General features: G+C 65.1%; 4 protein-coding genes across 12 annotated transcripts; 2 read left to right on the top strand and 2 right to left on the bottom strand.

The window, feature by feature from the left end:
* Window positions 1-5,711: 5,711 nt before the first annotated feature.
* Window positions 5,712-7,506, top strand: BCAP31 (B cell receptor associated protein 31). 3 transcript variants are annotated; one of them, XM_075490519.1, is made up of 8 exons: window positions 5,712-5,834; window positions 5,948-6,045; window positions 6,134-6,234; window positions 6,329-6,473; window positions 6,557-6,692; window positions 6,787-6,898; window positions 7,005-7,105; window positions 7,187-7,506. In XM_075490519.1, the coding sequence occupies exons 2-8, from the start codon at window positions 5,954-5,956 to the stop codon at window positions 7,223-7,225; spliced, it is 726 nt and encodes a 241-aa protein (XP_075346634.1). In that variant the 5' UTR covers window positions 5,712-5,834; window positions 5,948-5,953; the 3' UTR covers window positions 7,226-7,506. The 3 variants fall into 3 exon arrangements, with proteins under 3 accessions (XP_075346634.1, XP_075346632.1, XP_075346633.1); XM_075490517.1 differs by having other exon boundaries at window positions 6,784-6,898; XM_075490518.1 differs by having other exon boundaries at window positions 5,787-5,844; window positions 6,784-6,898.
* A 106-nt stretch (window positions 7,507-7,612) lies between these two features.
* Window positions 7,613-10,591, bottom strand: TAFAZZIN (tafazzin, phospholipid-lysophospholipid transacylase). 6 transcript variants are annotated; one of them, XM_075490510.1, is made up of 11 exons: window positions 10,468-10,591; window positions 10,221-10,358; window positions 9,971-10,099; window positions 9,798-9,843; window positions 9,646-9,731; window positions 9,336-9,416; window positions 9,034-9,075; window positions 8,735-8,797; window positions 8,422-8,474; window positions 8,135-8,212; window positions 7,613-7,988 (listed from the first exon to the last, which is right to left on the bottom strand). In XM_075490510.1, exons 2-11 carry the CDS (start codon window positions 10,327-10,329, stop codon window positions 7,899-7,901), a joined length of 777 nt encoding a protein of 258 aa, XP_075346625.1. In that variant the 5' UTR covers window positions 10,330-10,358; window positions 10,468-10,591; the 3' UTR covers window positions 7,613-7,898. The 6 variants fall into 6 exon arrangements, with proteins under 6 accessions (XP_075346625.1, XP_075346626.1, XP_075346627.1 ...); XM_075490511.1 differs by lacking the exon at window positions 9,034-9,075; XM_075490512.1 differs by lacking the exon at window positions 9,336-9,416.
* A 267-nt stretch (window positions 10,592-10,858) lies between these two features.
* WDR13 (WD repeat domain 13) lies at window positions 10,859-15,930 on the top strand. Of its 2 annotated transcripts, none has more exons than XM_075490508.1 (11): window positions 10,859-10,986; window positions 11,105-11,172; window positions 11,597-11,840; window positions 12,165-12,259; window positions 12,344-12,471; window positions 12,575-12,882; window positions 13,165-13,345; window positions 13,421-13,562; window positions 13,652-13,782; window positions 13,908-14,211; window positions 15,815-15,930. In XM_075490508.1, the coding sequence occupies exons 2-10, from the start codon at window positions 11,132-11,134 to the stop codon at window positions 14,090-14,092; spliced, it is 1,455 nt and encodes a 484-aa protein (XP_075346623.1). In that variant the 5' UTR covers window positions 10,859-10,986; window positions 11,105-11,131; the 3' UTR covers window positions 14,093-14,211; window positions 15,815-15,930. The 2 variants fall into 2 exon arrangements, with proteins under 2 accessions (XP_075346623.1, XP_075346622.1); XM_075490507.1 differs by having other exon boundaries at window positions 10,919-10,986; window positions 11,545-11,840.
* On the bottom strand, window positions 14,203-16,955 carry SUV39H1 (SUV39H1 histone lysine methyltransferase). Its single transcript, XM_075490509.1, has 6 exons — window positions 16,868-16,955; window positions 16,447-16,592; window positions 15,469-16,125; window positions 15,235-15,381; window positions 14,682-14,811; window positions 14,203-14,342 (listed from the first exon to the last, which is right to left on the bottom strand). Exons 1-6 carry the CDS (start codon window positions 16,884-16,886, stop codon window positions 14,203-14,205), a joined length of 1,239 nt encoding a protein of 412 aa, XP_075346624.1. The 5' UTR covers window positions 16,887-16,955.
* Between the last annotated feature and the right edge of the window lie 9 nt (window positions 16,956-16,964).

The raw sequence follows: 16,964 nt of genomic DNA, 5'->3' as shown, positions 1-16,964 counted from the left end.
AATATTTTCCCAGCCCCACATACACTCCCCCAGGATGCCCAGTACCCCCCATAACCCCCCAGAGACCCCCATAACTCCCCCATAACTCCCCCCAGGACCCCCAATGTCCTGTCCCCCCCATAAGCGCCCCAAGCCCCCCCAGAGCTCCCATGATGCTCCCAGGACCCCCATTACCCCCAAATACCCCCCCAATTTCCTCAATAATCCCCTCATAACCCCCCAGGACCCCCAGGACCCCCCCAATTCCCCCCAGGACCCCCCAACTCCCCTGCCCTCCAATCTGGGGGTGCAGAAACATGAAGCTACAAACGCCATCAGCCATTTCATTAACCCCCGCTGGGGGTGCGGCTCCCCCCAAAATGGGGGGGGGGGTGGGGGGGGTGGGAGGCGTGGGGTGGGGGGGGGGTGGGGGGGTGTCTCTTTTTGGAGGTCCAGGGGGCTGCCTCAGCACCGCCCCCCCCCGATCCCACACAGGGGTGCGGCAGTTGCGGCGTTTCTCCCCCCGCCGGTGTTCCCGGTGATGTTCCCGGTGGCCCCAGTTGGAAGAGGAGGGGTTTGGGGGTGTGGTGGTGGTGGTGGTACCAGGCAGGGCTCCGCGTTCTTGGGGGGCGGACGCCAGCCCGCAGGGGACCTCGCCTGTTTGGGGCACACCGATGGCGGGCGCTGTCGCCAAAAGGCAAAGCAGGGTCACAGCAGGGTTTTCCATTTCTGGAGGTCCGGCTCAGCCGTCTCCTGCACAACCTACTGTTATGTAGCAATGGGGATGGTAGTTTTCTTTTGATTTCTTGGAGAACAAGAGGATGATGGAGCACATTATAATGTGCGTAGCACGTTAAATATAAGAGCATAATCATTTTCTCTTCCTTTGGCAGTACGGGCACCCAAGGCCAGCCCGCATTCAGGGAACAGCAGGAGGATATCCGTGTTGACTGTCAGCAGAGGAAGGAAGCTTCTTTTGGAGGCTGAGGTGATGAAGCAGAGTCCTTAATTGTTCTGTTTGTTTTTCAACATGGGTGCGGGGAGGGCTTGGGACATGCAAAACATGGTCCCGGACGGGGGAGCTGTCTATTACATGGGAGGCTGTGAGAGCTATCGTGGACACCACTGGACTGGCATTAGAACCTGGTGCTTGGCTTGACCGACCTGGCAGAACCGACCTGCCGTCTGAAGTAATGAATACTTCTGCACTGAGCTTTTAATAGCTCGGTCTGCATCGCCTTTGGCTTTTCCTCATTGAGCTTGTATTTTGGCAAGAAGCATCTTGTGGGGGTCGGTCTCTTCTCCCAGGTAACAAGTGATAGGACAAGAGGAAGTGGTCTCAAGTTGCACCAGGGGAGGTTTAGACTGGATATTAGGAAATTTTTCTTCACTGAAAGGGTTATCAAGCATTGGAACAGGCTGCCCAGGGAAGGGGTTGAGTCGCCGTCCCTGGAGGTATTTAAAGGACGTTTGGATGAGGTGCTTAGGGACATGGTGCAGTGGTGGTCTTGGTAGTGTTAGGTTTACGGTTGGATTCGATGATCTTAAAGGTCTTTTCCAACCTATACGATTCTGTGATTCTGTGATCTCTCATCCAGCATCTGGGTCTGAGGGGTCTCCATTAGACTTTGGGTGCCTGTCCTGTCATATTCAGTATCTGTCTACACTCAGGTCTCCTGTAACTCCTACGCAGTTTTGTCTTAAGACTTTATAGTGCAGTGTTATCTAAGAGTAGCGTTCTGCATGCCAGCAGCTATCGGCAGCCCGGTCTCCTGCGCCATATACGTCAGCGCTCTCGTGCGAGCGTGCTGCCTCCCGAGGGGTTCTCCATGCTGCAGTTCATTTAGTCATTTGGGAGTTATTTGTCCATAAAGGACAAATTTGCCTGTGGTTACACCAGCCACGGTCATTCGCTACCCGTACCTCTTCTGGCCTATCAGTCTCTGCCTATATTTGAGTCCTCTGGCAGTAACTGTAGTTTTTGTGTGTCGGCGGGTGGTTTGACTTCTTCTTGCAGTTTAAGTAACAGATGTAGGCTAAGCAGGACGGTTGAGCCTCGGGCCGTGGCCTGCTTGGCGTTGCCTCTGGATCGACAATTAAGTTGAGACAGGTGGGTGTTTGTGGGGAAGCAAGTAGTATATAAGTCTTCAATGGCAGGAGGACGATGTATCTTATTTTCATCTTGTTTTTTTTCCTTGGTTTGCTTCCTCTCTCCTTCTTTTGTTGTTTTCGTTGTCCTTACAATTTATTGTTATTATTTTGTTCCAATTATTAAAGTGTTCTTATCTCAACCCACGAGTTTTCTTATTTTTGCTCTTCCGATTCTCTCTCCCATCCCACCGGGGCGGGAGGGTGAGCGAGCGGCCGTGTGGCACTTAACTGCCGACTGGGGCTAAACCACAACGGTCCTTTTTGGTGCCCAATGTGGGGCACGAATGGTTTGAGATATTAGCAGATTAAGCAGAGCGTATTAGGGAATTTAGATCTGTTAATAGTTGCGGATTCATCTGTTCTCGATATTGGTTTATCTGATCCACACTGTGCTCATTTTTTTGCTGTACATGTTAAAGATCAGTGGTGGCTTTTGCAGTTTCCTGTGCTCTGCAGTGACTAGTGATGTTTTGCCTGGGAGATTTGTTATTAAAACAGTGACCTTGAGCTTACTTTGGCATCTAACTTTCATACTGAAACCATTACTGTATGTCGGGTACCACCTAATGGAGACAATTAGCAATTATACTTCTTCCTCTGAGAGGGTTTTTAAGGAGGAAATACAAGATGGCACCTTCACTACCTTCTTCTACAATGTTTCCTCTTTCATTACAGTAACTTTTCAGTATCTTGTGCATTCTTGGGGGTAGTTAACTGACATCTATCGGTATCGCTCGGGAATATTGTTTTGGTTTTGTCTAAGGTTAGTAAGCAATTTAAGAATATCATCCAGAGATCTGCCCCAAGGCTGGTCTGTCTTTGCCATGCAGCACTCCTTTATCTTTCTGTCTGCCGTCGAGGGTGTCTCTGTTCGGTTCTTCTCTCGCTCAGTCATCTCTAGTTTGCCTAGATGCCCTCCTCAGACTCCAAGGCCCTCACTGGGTCTCCAAGCCTTCTTTTCTTACCCCACCGCCTCCTCATTCCTCTACTGTCTATAACGATGTCATCTGAGTCCTTTGTTGTACTCCACAACACCCTTGTAGCTCTTTGGCTCCATTTTGATTTTTTGGTTTATTTGTTTTGTGCACTTCAGAGCGCTCTTATCTTACTCTTTGCCATCTAGGATGCCTTCATTCAGAGCTTGGCCTCCTGATGACATCTGTACTCGGTTGAAATCCCCTTCAGAGTTACTCATTGTTATCTCTGAGGCTTCTTGGGTCTCTCCGGACTCCTCTGCTCCCTTTACCAAGGTCTCGTGAGACATCTCCTATGCCCCAGAGCCCTGTTTTAGATTGGCAGGGCACTTTGCACCCCTCTCTTCCCCTCAGAACCCTTCCTGAGTCTGCACCTGGTACCGGGATCAGCCTATGACCAGGAGAGCTCATAGAAGGCTCCCTTAGGCTGTCATTGTTATAGATAAAGTGGCTGGCTTGTACTCAAATTACATGCAATAGGAAAGCTATGCGTGAGGCTCCTCGTACCCACAACTTTCTTTGTTCCTTGCTAAAGGAACAAAGGACTTGCTAAGGTCTTGGAAAAGCCATCCGCTATTCAGATGTCAATTGCCTGATCAGTGTTCCAAGCTCACATACATCACAAGACAGCTCAGGCTGGGTCACTGCTGCACTTGCACTGCTTCTTGTAAGGCTTGTCCTCCATTGGTTCAGGTGGTTCCTGCTGTAGTCGTTCCCGTAACAGGCAACTCAAATCCTGGGTTACAACAATTTAAAGGTATTTCCATTACAGTCTCCACCCCTGGTCCCTTTGGACCAGACCATCAGGTTTAACATTGCAATGACCTCCTCTCCCTCGCCCCTGCTCCGGCTTGGACTTATCCACAGACTGCGGTCCCTTAGGGGCGTACCTGCTCCAAGTGGAGCCTCATCTATGAGCCAGTCTCTCCAGGGCTCTACCTGCTGCAGCATAGACTTCTGCACAGCCACAGTCGCTTTGAGGTGCCCCTGTTCCAGCGTGGCCTTCTCCATGGGCCACCGTGCCTTCAGATATGTACCTGCTCCAGCATGGCCTCGCCCACAGCCACAGTCCCTTCAGAAGTAAACCTGCTCCAGCACGCCCTTACCCATGGCTGCAATCCCTCCAGGGGCGTACCTGCTCTGTCATGGGTCTATCCATGGCCACACGCTTTCAGGTGCTCCAGCATGACCTCATGCACAGCCACGGATGCTCCAAGGCGTATCTACTGCAGCATGGACTTATCTACAACTATAGATTCTTTGAGGTGTACCTTTTTCCAGCGTGCACTTATCCTTGGGCCATTATCCCTTCAGACGTACCTGCTGCAGCACACACGCAACCACGGCCACAGACGCGTCAAGAGGTACCTGCTCTGGCATCGGCTTATCCACGGCCACAGACACTTTGGGGTGTCCTGCTCCCACGTGGAGTCATCCACAGGTTACAGCCCCTTTGACTCGAGTTCAGACGAGTTCCAGCCTGTCCGGTCCAGCAGCACAGAAAGAGCAGCGATGCCCTGGCCATCTGCCAGCCCAGGTGTAGTCTAACAGGAGCTGGTGGAAGGCCAGGGCTTACGTAAAGCCGATAAGGGGGATTCAGGCTGGAAAGGGGAACGTCTAAACACGCATTACTGTCCTTGGGAGTAAAGCACATCCTGGAGAAATACGTAAGCTAATTAAGATGTTTTGGGAACCATCTGAAACTACTCGTAGAAGTGTGATAAGAAGCACCCTCATGCAAACTATCCTCATTATAATACTAAAAGTCACACCCCTCGAGCTGGAGACCCCGGCCCAAGCAGAGACCCCCCCACGTCTGAGCGTGCGCAGCATATTAAAGTAGCACTGTAGCTTTAAGTTGAAATAAGAGAAATGTAGACCAATAGAAAACCGCTTTGTGTAATTCCTTGTGCCTATGCATAACTAGACTGTATAAATACTGTACTTGTATGGCTGAACTTTGTGCTAGCTTTGTGGAGCTACCGCCTAGCACCCATCTCTGTGCAGACATAAAATAAAATACCTCTGCCCTGTGTGTTTATCGGTGTCCCGTACACCGGGTAAACGACCTCACCCTTGTGGGATAGCAGATGGACCATCACTAGAAACAAGAACGATACTTTTACCAAAATTCTGTGTATCGCACCAACAAGGCAAGGAGCGGTGCTGCCCACCCGAGCGCCCCTAACCCCCGCCCAACCCCCACACCCGTTACCACAGACCACCATGGCTGACGGGCCGTCCTGGCCGAGAACTACAGCTCCCGGCATGCCCTGCGCGGCCACGTGGTCCAACGCCATGCCATCACCTGAAGAACTACAATTCCCTGAATGCCCAGCGGCCCCCAGTTCTCCCACAGGCGCCTCCCCCTCCCACCCCGCCCTCGCCGCAGCGGGGCAGCTCAATATCTGGCACCCCGTCGCCAGCAATGGATGCCCTAGCTCACTACCTGGCACACACACAGCCCTCGCCCCGCTCCGGAGCCGCCGCCACCATGACAGACCCGGCGGAAGCGGCGGCCCCTCTCCGGGCGGGAGGGAAGATGGCGGCCGCGGCCGCGTCGGTACGCGCCGGAAGGAGCGGGGGGAGAGGGGGGGTGCTGGCACGTCCAGCGGCTCTGATTGGGTGTTGCCGCCCAGGTGTGGGCGGGACTTCCCTTCCGGGCCTAGTGCTGCTTCCGGTAGGGGCGGGGGCGGTGGTCGGCGGGGACGGGGCCGCCGCTGCCAGAAAGTGAGAGCGAGTGAGGCCGCTTGAGGGGGCGGGGGGGCAGGGTCCCCGGGGGGCCGCGACCGGGACCCCATCGGTCCCCATCCCTCTTCTCTCTCTGTGTCCCCCCTCCCCAGGCCACCATGAGCCTGCAGTGGACGGCGGTCGCCACCTTCCTCTACGCCGAGGTCTTCCTCGTTCTCCTGCTCTGCATCCCCTTCGTCTCGGCCGCCAGGTAGGGTGGAAGGGAGCCCCCGGGGCTGGGGGGGTGTCCCGGGCCTGGGGGTCCCGGCTCCTGTCCCCAACCTCTGCTCCCCCATTAGATGGCAGAAGATCTTCAAGTCACGCCTGGTGGGCCTGGCAGTGGCCTACGGCAACACCGTCTTCATCGTCCTCATCGTCATCCTCGTCCTCCTGCTCCTCGGTGGGTGCCAGCACCACCCCCACCCCCGGAGGCCGGGGGGTGTTGGGGGGAGCTGGGCCGCCCCCCCCCCCACGCTGACACCCCCTTCCCGCAGACGCCGTGCGGGAGACCAGTAAGTACGACGTGACAGAGCGGGTGGCCCTGCAGAGCAGCCCCGGAGCCCTCGAGCACTTCCACATGAAGCTCTTCCGAGCCCAGCGCAACCTCTACCTGGCCGGCTTTGCCCTCCTGCTCTCCTTGTGAGTTAGGGGGTCGGGGGGGGGGGGGGGTGGGGGGGGGTGTCGGGGCGGCCGCAGGGCCCGGCTCACCCTGCCTCCCGCAGCCTCCTGCGCCGCCTGGTCACCCTCATCTCGCAGCAGGCCGTGCTGGGCGCTTCCAGCGAGGCCTTCCGGAAACAAGCAGAAGGTGCCAGCCAGGCCGCCCGCCGCTACATGGAGGACAACGACGCCCTGCGGAAGGTACCGCAGCTGGCGGGGGGGGGGAGGGAAGGGGGCTGCCCCGGGTGCCTCAGACCCTGATGTGCCCCCCCGCCCCGATGTGTCCCCCCAGCAGCTGCAGGAGGCGGGGGGTGATGGGGGCAGCCCATCCCCCTCCCACGACGAGAATGAGAGCCTCAAGGCCAAGGTGGAGAAGCTGAAAGAGGAGCTAGCAGCCAGCAAGCGCAGTACGGAGAGGGGAACTGGGGGGGGGGGGGTGTTACAAGACGAGGGGCTGGAGTTTTTGGGGGTGACGCTGACACCACCATCTCCCCCCCCCCCCCCCCCCCCCAGCTCTGGAGAAGGCAGAGAACGAGGTGCAGGCCATGCGGCGCCAGGCCGAGGGGCTGACACGGGAGTACGACCGGCTGCTGGACCAGCATGCCCGCCTGCAGGTATGATGGGGGGCGGGCCCTAAACCCCCTGCACCCCCCCAAAACCCACCTCGGTAAACACACCCCCCCACTCTCCCCCAGGCTGCTCATGATGGCCCCCGGGATAAGAAGGAAGAGTGATGGGCCAGGCCACGCCCCCAGGCCACACCCACCGGACCAGGCCCCACCCCACCCCACCCCACCCCCGGTTCGGGGATGGGGGGGTGGGGTGGGGGCAGGACTTGGACAAGGGGTTTCCAGGGACCCCCAGCTGCCCCCACACCACCACCACCGCGTTTGGGGACCCCCCGCTCTGTGGCAGCACTCTAGGGGGGCAGGGGGGGGGTCTGAGCCCCCCTTTGCCCCTTCCTGGGGGGGTTCCCCCCCGCCAGCTTCTGCTTCAATAAACACGTGGGATCGGGCTGGGCTCGTCTCCGTCTCCCACCTCCTCAGGGACCCCCTGAACACCCCAGCCACCCCCCGGGTCCCCGTTACCCCCCAGCAGCCCCACCCGGGTCCTGAGACCACTGAGGCTCCACCACCTTTATTGGCACCGTGCACGGGAGCTGGGAGCGGGGGCACGCTGCGGGGCAGCTCGTTCATCTGTCTGTCCTTTGCCAACGCCCCACGGCGCTGCAGGGATGGCTGTGGGGCTGTTGTGCCGTGCGCCAGTCTGGTTGGCTGGCTGGCTGTGGGGCCCGCGAGACTGCAGAGCGGGCTGCGGGGCTGTCGTGCCGTGGGGCAGTCTCACCGTGGCGCAGGTCCCGCCATGGGCAGGGCGGTCGGTCCAATTGTCCATGGGGCGCCCCACATGCTATGGGGCGGGGTGCAGGGCCCGGGCCTGGCCCCGCAGTGCTTCAAATTCTCTCTGCACAAAATCCGTCAGCGCTTTCCGTATCTCCACCTGGGGGGCAGGGGGCCGGGCCCCACAGAGCCATGGGGCTGAGCCCATAGCACCTGAGGCCAGGGGAGGGGGGAACAGGCCCCGCAGAGCTGTGGGGCAGAGCAGTGTCGCCCCTCCTGCCATGGGGCAGCCGCCCAAGCACTCACCGTTGACGTGCCCTCAGCCCGGAGCCGCTCGAGGAGGGGCCGCACACTGAACGGTCGGCCCACGACCACCGTGATCCGCTGCGGGACAGCATCAGTACCCCACAGCCTGCTCCACAACCACCCCTAGGCCCACTACCTGCCCCACAGGCCCCATACCCCGCCCCACAATGGAGCCACCCCGTTCCACTAACACTCTATAGCCCAGCCCCACAGCTGCCCACTGCCCCAGCGCACCCCACAGCTGGGGTGCCCATGTGCCCCCCTGCCCCCCACCTCCGCTCACTCACCTGCCCTACACGGGGCACGTACGGGGGGGCGTTGGGCAGGACGTCGTTCATGCCTGGCATGAGGGTCAGCAGGTGCCTGTGCGGCCTAGCAGTGGGACAGGCCCCACGGCGGGACCCAGCCCCACGGCGGGACCCAGCCCCACCCTGTGCCCCCCTGACTCCCCACACGGCCCCGTTTGCCCACATCCCCCATCCCACCCTCCCCTGTGGCCCCATGAACCCCCCCCCAGCTCCTCCTGCGACCCCACCCACAACCTCCCAGACCCCCTGTGCCCTCCCGCCCCACACCCCGGCGCCCCTCAGCCCCGCTCACCCCCGTGCCACAGGGGCAGGACGACTGGGTCGAGGCGGCACTCGGCCAGGAGGCGCCCGATGCCTGCGGGGGGGGGCAAGGTGGTCGTTTTGGGGGGGCTGGACAGCCCTTGGGGAGGCCAAGGGGATGATGGGGGGGCCACAAGAAGGCGGTTGGGGGGCAGAGAAGCGGTTGGGGGGCAGAGAAGCGGTTGGGGGGCAGAGGAGGCAAGTGCGAGTGGCAACTGCGGGACAACTGGGGTTGAGAAGCAGTGGAGGGTCAGGGGACTTGGGGAACAGACGGACGGTTGGGGGGCTCACCCCACTTGAAGCGCACGAACTCCTGCCCCATGTTCACTTTCCCTGTGGGGACATGGGGCCATGGGGGGGGCAGCACAGGAGACCCCCAAGGGTCTCCCCAGCCCCCCCACCTGGAGAAGAAAGCAGGCCAGTCCCCAAGGTTCACAGTCCTTCCCAGTCCTCCCAGTTCCCGACCCCCACTGGGGTTCCCAGTGACCCTGATGTAAACACTTCTCGCCAACCCCAGTGACCCCAGTGCCTCCCAGTCCCTCTAGAGCAGACAAGCCCCCCACATTCCCCAGTTCCCCCAGTGCTCCCCATACCCTCGGGGAAGACGTGCACCCAGTCCCCCTGGTTGAGCTTCTCCAGGATGAAGTCCATCCCTCGCTGGTACACGCCGTCCCCTGGGGACACCAGTTCAGCGCACTCGGATCCCTCCAGTACGCACTGCCCAGCACAACCACCCCGCCCTTAGTCTGCTAAAGTGAACTGGAATCTGTCCCAGTAGAGGCTGGGAGCCCCCAGACCGGGCTGGGTCTGTCCCCTTGGCACCCCCCAGTACAAACTGGGACACCCCCAGTACAGACGGGGATCCCCCTGCTCGGCCCCGCACCCCAGTTGCCCCCCGCTCACCCCGGCAGACGGGGACGCAGCGGCCCAGGCTGAAGAAGCGCGAGTGCAGCTCCCGGGTGAAGCAGATGTCGGCGGCCGTGGGGGTCCTGCGGGGACAGGTGGTGAGCAGGGAGGGGGCTCCCCGAGACCCCCCCCAGGGCCCCCCCCCTCACCACCGCATCTTGTGCAGGCTCCAGACGTGCCGCAGCTTCAGGGAACCTGGCGGAGGGAAGAAGTAGGGGGGTCACAGGGGCACCCCCAGACCAGCCAGGGACCACAGACAGACCCGCAGAGCTCCCCCCCTCCAGCTCCGTCAGAAGCCCCTGGGGACCCCCCCCAGGCGTACCCCAGAGGTGGGGGTCGTCCATGCAGGACTGGTGGTTGGAGAGGGTGAGGAGGGGGGTGCGGGGCCCCCGGCGCTCCACCAGCTCGTGCAGCACCTCGGCGTTGTGCACCCGCAGGCGGTTCAGGTACCCTGCGGGGGGACGGGGGCCTGGGGGGAGCTGCAGCGAAAGGCTGCCCCGCGGGCCCCCCCCGCCCCCCCCGCCTTCCAGCCGCCCCCCCGGCCGCGGGCGGGGCACCGGCGGGGCACTCACGGGTCCAGACGCAGCTGTAGGTGCCCACCAGGCCGGTGACGAGGCGGCTGGCCAGGGCCCAGGGCAGGGGCGGCCCCGCGGGGAAGGGCCACCTCACCGCCAGCGGCATGCTGCCATCGCGGGGGCCCGGGACGGCGCCTGGGGGCGACACGGAGGGGGGGGGGGGGGGGGTCACGGAGAGCCGGGGACGGCAGCGGGACCCCTCCCAGCCCGCCGCCCCCGCCCCGCAGCCCCCCGGCCCACACACCCCCAGCCGCCCCTGCCGTATAGCGCGCCGGCCACCCCGCCGTGTGCCGCAAAGGTCGCGCAGCAGGAGTCTCCACTGCCGTCAAGCGAGCCGCCCCCGCCCACCCACTACCGCAAACGGGGGGGGGGGGCTGCCGTCAAGCGCGGCGCGAGGTCGCAAACGCGGCGGGCGGAAGGACCCAGGGCAGGCGAGAGGCGCCAGGCAGAAGGGCCGGTAACCAGGGAGGGCTAGGAAGGCGGGTGCACCACAGAGGAGCGGACACGCCCCGCCCCCTTCGCGGACGCTGCCAATCCCGGCGCGGGCCCCGCCCCCTCGCGCGGACAAGGCCGCCCACCGCCGCCGCGCGCCGTCACCAGGGCGACGCCCGGCGCCATTTTGGCGTGAGGCGGCGGCCGCCATTTCGGAGGGGCGGGGAGCGCGGCCGGTCCCGGCCCACCGGCGGCCCCGCCCCGCCCGCCCGGCCCGGCCCTGCAGGGGACCCGGCGGCGGCGGGAGACGGAGGTGGAGCGGGACGGGCAGGTACCGCCGCTCGGTCCCCGCAGGGTCCCGTGGGCCCGCCCCCGCCCCGCCCTCCCCGGCTGACTGCGGGCCCCGGGCCCGGCCTCACCCCGCTCCCCCCGCCCCGCTCTCCCCGCAGGGCCCTCCCGGGGCGGCCGCCGCCGCCATGGCCGCTGTCTGGCAGCAGGTGCTCGCCGTGGATGCCAGGTGAGCCACGAGGGGCCCCGGAGGGGGGGGGACACACACCCCTGACGTCTGCTCCCTTTGCGGGAGGGAGCACCCCTGGGTGGGGGGAGTGCCTGGGCGCCTGGTCCCTTTTGGTGAGGGGACACGACCCGGGCACCCGGGTCGCTGTCAGGGAGCACATCCTGATGCTCAGGTCCCTTTGCGGGGGGGTTGGGAGGGGCGGGTTCTGATACGTGGGTTCCTTTGAGGGGGGGATCCTGATGCCCAGGTCCCTTTGGGGGGGGGCAGATCCTGATACCTGGGTCCCTTTTGGGGGGGGGCACCTGGGCCCCTGACAAATGCATGCATCTGCTCCCCCCACACCTGCCTCCCCCCTCGCTCCCCTGCCCCCAGCACGCCGTGCCAGCTGCCACAGGCGTGAGGCCCTCCCCCCCCCCATCCCCAGGTACGCTGCCTACCGCACACCCCGCTGGCCCCAGTTCCGGACGCAGTACGTGCGCCGTCGTAGCCAGCTGCTGCGGGAGCAAGCACAGGGGGGGACACTGGAGGGGGGTACCCGGCGCTGGTACCTGCGGGTGCGCACCCGCCTGCTGGCCCAGCGCTACGGGGCCCTGTCCGAGCAGAGCAGCTGCCGCGCCCACAGCAGCAGCGCTCTCCGTGCCAGCCGCACCACCCTCGACCGCATGGAGGTAAGGCCGTGGGAGGGGGACGGGGGAGACAGGGGCTGCGAGTTCTTCTCGGGGAGCAGGGGACCCACCCAGAGGGGCTGCGGGGTCATGGCACTCCTCCTGGGGGCTGCGGTCCCCGTTCTGGGGGGGACCGTGGGGTCCCAGCACCTGTTTTGGGGGGCTGGGGATCTCAGCACCCTTCCTCAGGGCTGCAGCACCTGTTTCAGGGGTGTTGTGGGGTCGCAGCACCTGGTTTTGGGGGGTGTTGTGGGGTCCTGATCCCTCTCTGGGATCCCCGCAACCCAGTGGGGTGCAGAGGCCCCCCCAGCCATGTACTCCCCCCAGGACTTTGAGGAGGACCCGCGGGTGGCCCGGGGACACCGGCGCTCCCTCAGCCGTGGCTCCCACCCTGGGGTCCCCCGCGGGGCCCCCGACGAGCGGTGAGCACACCTGGGTCCCCTGGGGTCAGCGGGTGCTGGGGGGTGAGGGTCAGGGTGCTGATGCACAGATGCCTGGGTACGCAGCCCCCCCGGGGTGGTGCCGACACCGCTGGCAGAGGCAAGCCGCGCCATGGCCGGGGACACGACACTAAGCGAGAACTACGCCTTCGCCGGCGTCTACCACGTCTTCGACCAGCACACCGACAGCGCCGGTAACGGGGGGCGGACTGGGGGGCGGGGGTGGGTTCCCCCAGGGTGCCTGTGGCAGCCGGTTCTGGCTCACGCCGGCACTGACGAGCGCCCGTGGCCGGGCAGTGCCGAAGGTGCAGTTCGCACATGACGACCGGCACCTGCTGGCCTGCTGCTCGCTGGACGGCACCATCTCGGTGTGCCGGCTGGCGCCGGGGCCACCGGCGGTGCTGCGGGTGCTGCGGGGCCACGGGGGCGGCGTGGCCGACTTCGCCTGGTCCCTCTCCAACGACGTCCTGGTGTCGGCCTCCCTGGATGGCACCCTACGACTCTGGGCTCCCGCCGACGGGCGCTGCATCCGCCGCGTACCCGACCCTGACGGTGCCGCCCTGCTCTGCTGTGCCTTCCAGCCGCTCAACAACAACCTCACCGTGGTCAGTGATACCCCCACATCCCCCTGGGTCCCCTTGGTGCACCCTGGGCCCCCCCTGCTTCTCTTGGCCACTCAACAACCACCTCACCGTGATCAGTGACGCCCCTGTGACCCCCTGGGACTCCCCTGCATCCCCCCCGCTCCCCTCGGCATGCCCAGGAGCCCCGTCCCACAAGCCCGGCAGCCCCCGGTGACCACCTCGAGGAGCTGGGGGGGGGGGGCGGCGCAGGGGCACATCCCCATCCCGCAGGGTGTCCCAACGCCCCCTGCGCCGTGTCCCCAGGTGGGCAGCGCCCGGCACATGGTGCGGGTGGTGAACATCTCGACGGGGAAGGCGGCACGAGGCGGGGCGGGGCGGCTGCCCGGGCGGGTGCTGGCGCTCTGCTTCGATGCCCCCGGCCGCGTCCTCTGGGCTGGTGACGACCGTGGCTCCGTCTCCTCCTTCCTCTGCGACCCCGGCACCGGTACGGGGGGTGCTGGGGGGGTAGCGGGGGGGCCAAGATGCAGTGCGGGTGCTAACCCCCGCCTTGTCCCCACAGGGCGGCTGACGAAGGCCTCGCGAGTGGTGGTGCAGGCAGGCGGCTCCATCACCTCGCTCTCCGCCCGGGCCTGGGCCAGCCGCGAGGCCCCGGATCCCTCCCTGCTGGTTAACGCCTGCCCCGACCGCCTGCTGCTCTTCCGGTGCGGGGGGGACCCTGCGGGGGCTGGGGGGGGGGGGAACACGACTGGGTGGCGGCCATGGGGCTCATCCCCTCTGTCTCCCCCCCCAGGGTGGTGGAGGAGGAAGGCTCGGGTGCGCCGGGGCTGCGGCTGCGGCGGAGCTTCCCCACACGGCACCGGGAGCAGCCCCTGCGCAGCTGCTTCTGCCCGCTTATGTCGTTCCGGCAGGGCGCCTGTGTGGGTACGTGGGGGGCGCCGGGGGGTCTGGGGGTGCTCGCCCAGAGGAAGGGTGTTTTTTTGCAGCCCCCTGCAGCAAGGCAGGGTGCACAGTCCCTCCCCCAACACCTCCCATCCCTGTCCCCGCAGTGACGGGCAGCGAGGACGCCTGCGTGCACTTCTTCGATGTGGGGCGGGCGGCACGGGCCACCGTCAACACGCTGCAGGGCCACGGCGGGGCCGTGCTGGCCGTCGCCTTCAACTGCGACGAGAGCCTGCTGGCCTCCAGCGACGCCGCCGGCACTGTCATCGTCTGGCGCCGCCAGCATGCCTGACTGCCCCCGCCCCGCACACGTCCCCCTCCCACCTCCCCCGTGTCACCCCCCAGCACGGCACAGACCCCCGCTGCGTTCAACAAGCGTGTTTGCACCCGGCGCTGTGTGGCTCAGAAGAGGTACTTGCGGCAAGCGGCAGCCCCACACTTGCACTCGATACGGCCCCGGGCCCGGGGGGAGCCCCCTAGGCCTCCCCCTGCCAGCCCGAAGTTGGAGTCCATGCGGGTGCTCTCGGCGTCCACTGGGTCCACTGGGAGGGGGGGAAACAGGGGGTGAGGGGTTGCTGGCACCCCCACCTTCCCCGCAGCGCTGCTACGGCCCAGCCTCCCCCACCTACCCTACGCTAGTGGTACAGCGCAGCCCCCCCGCCATACCCCAGGGCAGTGCTACAGCCCCCCAGCCCGCCCCATGTACCCCACAGCAGTGGGGCTGCCCTGTGTGGTGAGGGGGATGTGCTGTGGGGCAGGGGCACCCGTCACGGGGTGGGTGTGGGGCCAGGAGAGCCACCACAGGGCAGGGTGAGGTGCGGTAAGGCAGGCATAGGCACTACAGGGCAGCCGTGGGGCAGCCGTGGGGCGGGAGGCGATACCGTGCATGTTGTAGTCGAAGGTGAGCTCCTCGCCGGCGCGGATGGGGCGGGTGGCAAAGAGGGCGATGCGCGGCAGCCGCTCGTCCAGGTTCTCGATGAAGACGTTGTACACTTGCAGGTTGGGGTCGCACTGCCACGGGACAGCCCCGTGGGTGGGGTGGCGGGGGGGGGGCGTGTCCCCAGCAAGCCCTGCCCCCAGCCCCACCCCCGGGAGGGGCTGCTCGAGTGGGCAGTGCCCTGGGAGAAGGCCCCGCCCCCCCACCCGGGCGCAGCTCCGCCCCCCAACAGCATGGTTGAGAAGCTGCTGTTCCTGCAGTGGGCGGTGCTGTAGCAAGCCCCTCCCCCGGGCGAACACCCACCCCCCTCTCCCGCGTGAAGTTCCGCCTCCGGGCCACAGTTGAGGAAGCCATGTTCTACAGTGGGTGGTGCTCCAGCACATGCCCCGCCCCCACCACAGCAGAGTAAGTGCTGTTCCTGCAGGGGGCGGTGCCCCAGCAGGCCCCTCCCCAGGCACAACCCCATCCCCCCAGGTGGCGAGGCCCCACCCACTCACGCTGTGGTTGACGAAGTGGGAGATGTTGCCATAGTGGGCGGCATCCACAGTGTAGACGTCCTCCACGTAGTCCAGGTCGAAGAGGTACGTGGCTCCCTGCCGGTCGTACACCTGCCCCCGGCGCTCGGCCTCCTCTGACGTGATGATCTGGGGCAGGGCCGCCATGTCACGCCCGTGCCGTGCCCCCGCCGCATCCCCCCCGCCCCCCCCCCCCCCGCCCCAGCAGGTTCTCACCTCCCCCACGTACTCCATGACGAAGCTGTTCTTGCGGATGCGCTCGAGGGTGCGGACACCCCAGCCGCGGCCATTGCCGGTGCGGAAGATGCAGAGGTTGTAGCGGATGCCTTTCTGCACCACACGGTTGGGGCAGTCGGTGCCGCAGCGGCACCGCGAGTTGCACTCGTAGATGGGCAGCCCCGCCCGGATGCGCACCTGCCCCGCCTCGTTGTAGGCGAACTTGTTGCGGGAAGCCCCGGGGCAGCAGCCGCCCGCCGCCTCCGCCAGGCAGTCGCGGCACTCGCAGCCCACCGCCACCGGCGTCAGGTTGATGCCAGCCCCCACCTTGTACTCGTTGATGTAGACGAAGTCCCGGGGGGGCCCGTGCAAGTCCACCTCGTTCTCCACGGCGATGCGGCCCCGGTGGCTGCGGGTACTGTTGAGGAGCTGCTCCCAACGCCGCAGGGCCCGGCGCTGCTCCGCCTTCTGCACCAGGTAGGAGGCGGCGCGGGCGGGCAGCCCCCGCGGGCCAGGTCGCACCGGCCCCCCCGGGGCACGGGCCAGGTCCTGGTGCAGCTGCTTCAGCAGCCCACGGCAGCGCAGGTTCTTGCGGGGCTCCCAGGTGTTGGCGGCCTCGGGGTACCCCTGCCACTTCACCAGGTAGTACTCCTCGTCCTGCGGAGGGGGGATGGCAGGGGTCAGGGGGGGCTGTTTGGGGCCTCCTTGGGTCAGGGGGGCATCCAGGGTGTCCCCTGGGCCTGGGGGGGACCCTGGTGACCATCAGAGGAAGCCCGGAGACTTTAAAGGGGACACTCAGGGTGACAGGGGACCCCAGTGTCCAGGGACCATGTGGGGCCTCACAAGGTTAGGGGGGGTCCCAGGCATCTGGGGACAAGAAAGGGGCCCCTCGGGCCCCATTTGTCATCCAGGGCGACAGGGGATGGCGGTGCGGCCCCCTGCAAGGAGGCCCCCGGGGGTTGGCTCCCCCGCACTCACCCGCACACGCTTGTAGTCGCAGAGGTACTCCACCTCGAACTCCCCCAGGTTGCGGCGGGTGACGCCCAGCGCCCGGCACCGCACCCGCTCCAGGCGGCACAGGTCCTGCAGCCGCGACCACGACGACTTGCAGCAGACGGAGCAGCCTGAGGCGGGCGGCGGGGGGGACGACACGGACGGGTGGCGTTACCGGGGGGGGAGGGGGCACCCCCAGCGCCCAGAGCCCCCAGCACCGAGACGCCCCCCCCCCCCCCCCCAGGTCCCGGCGCTGACCCGACCGACCCCCCCCGCCCCGCCGCCGCCGCCAACGGTCGCCGCGCACCCCCTCAGAAAAAGGCGGGAAGCGGCGCGCGCCCGCAGCCGTTTACCCCCCCCCCCGCGGCAGGTCCCAGCGCCCCCACGCGCCCCCGCCCGCGCGCACCTTTTAAATTTTCCGCCATTTTCTGCCGCTTCTTTTTTTTTTTTCCCTTTTTCCCCCTTTTTTTTTTTTTGCCACTTCCGCCCGGCGGGCAGCGCGC

This window comes from Mycteria americana, unplaced genomic scaffold (genome assembly GCF_035582795.1).
Source record: "Mycteria americana isolate JAX WOST 10 ecotype Jacksonville Zoo and Gardens unplaced genomic scaffold, USCA_MyAme_1.0 Scaffold_74, whole genome shotgun sequence".
In the NCBI taxonomy this organism is placed as follows: Eukaryota; Metazoa; Chordata; class Aves; order Ciconiiformes; family Ciconiidae; genus Mycteria; species Mycteria americana.
Note: the sequence above shows the minus strand (reverse complement) of the source record. Positions and strands in the feature narration are given on the sequence as shown.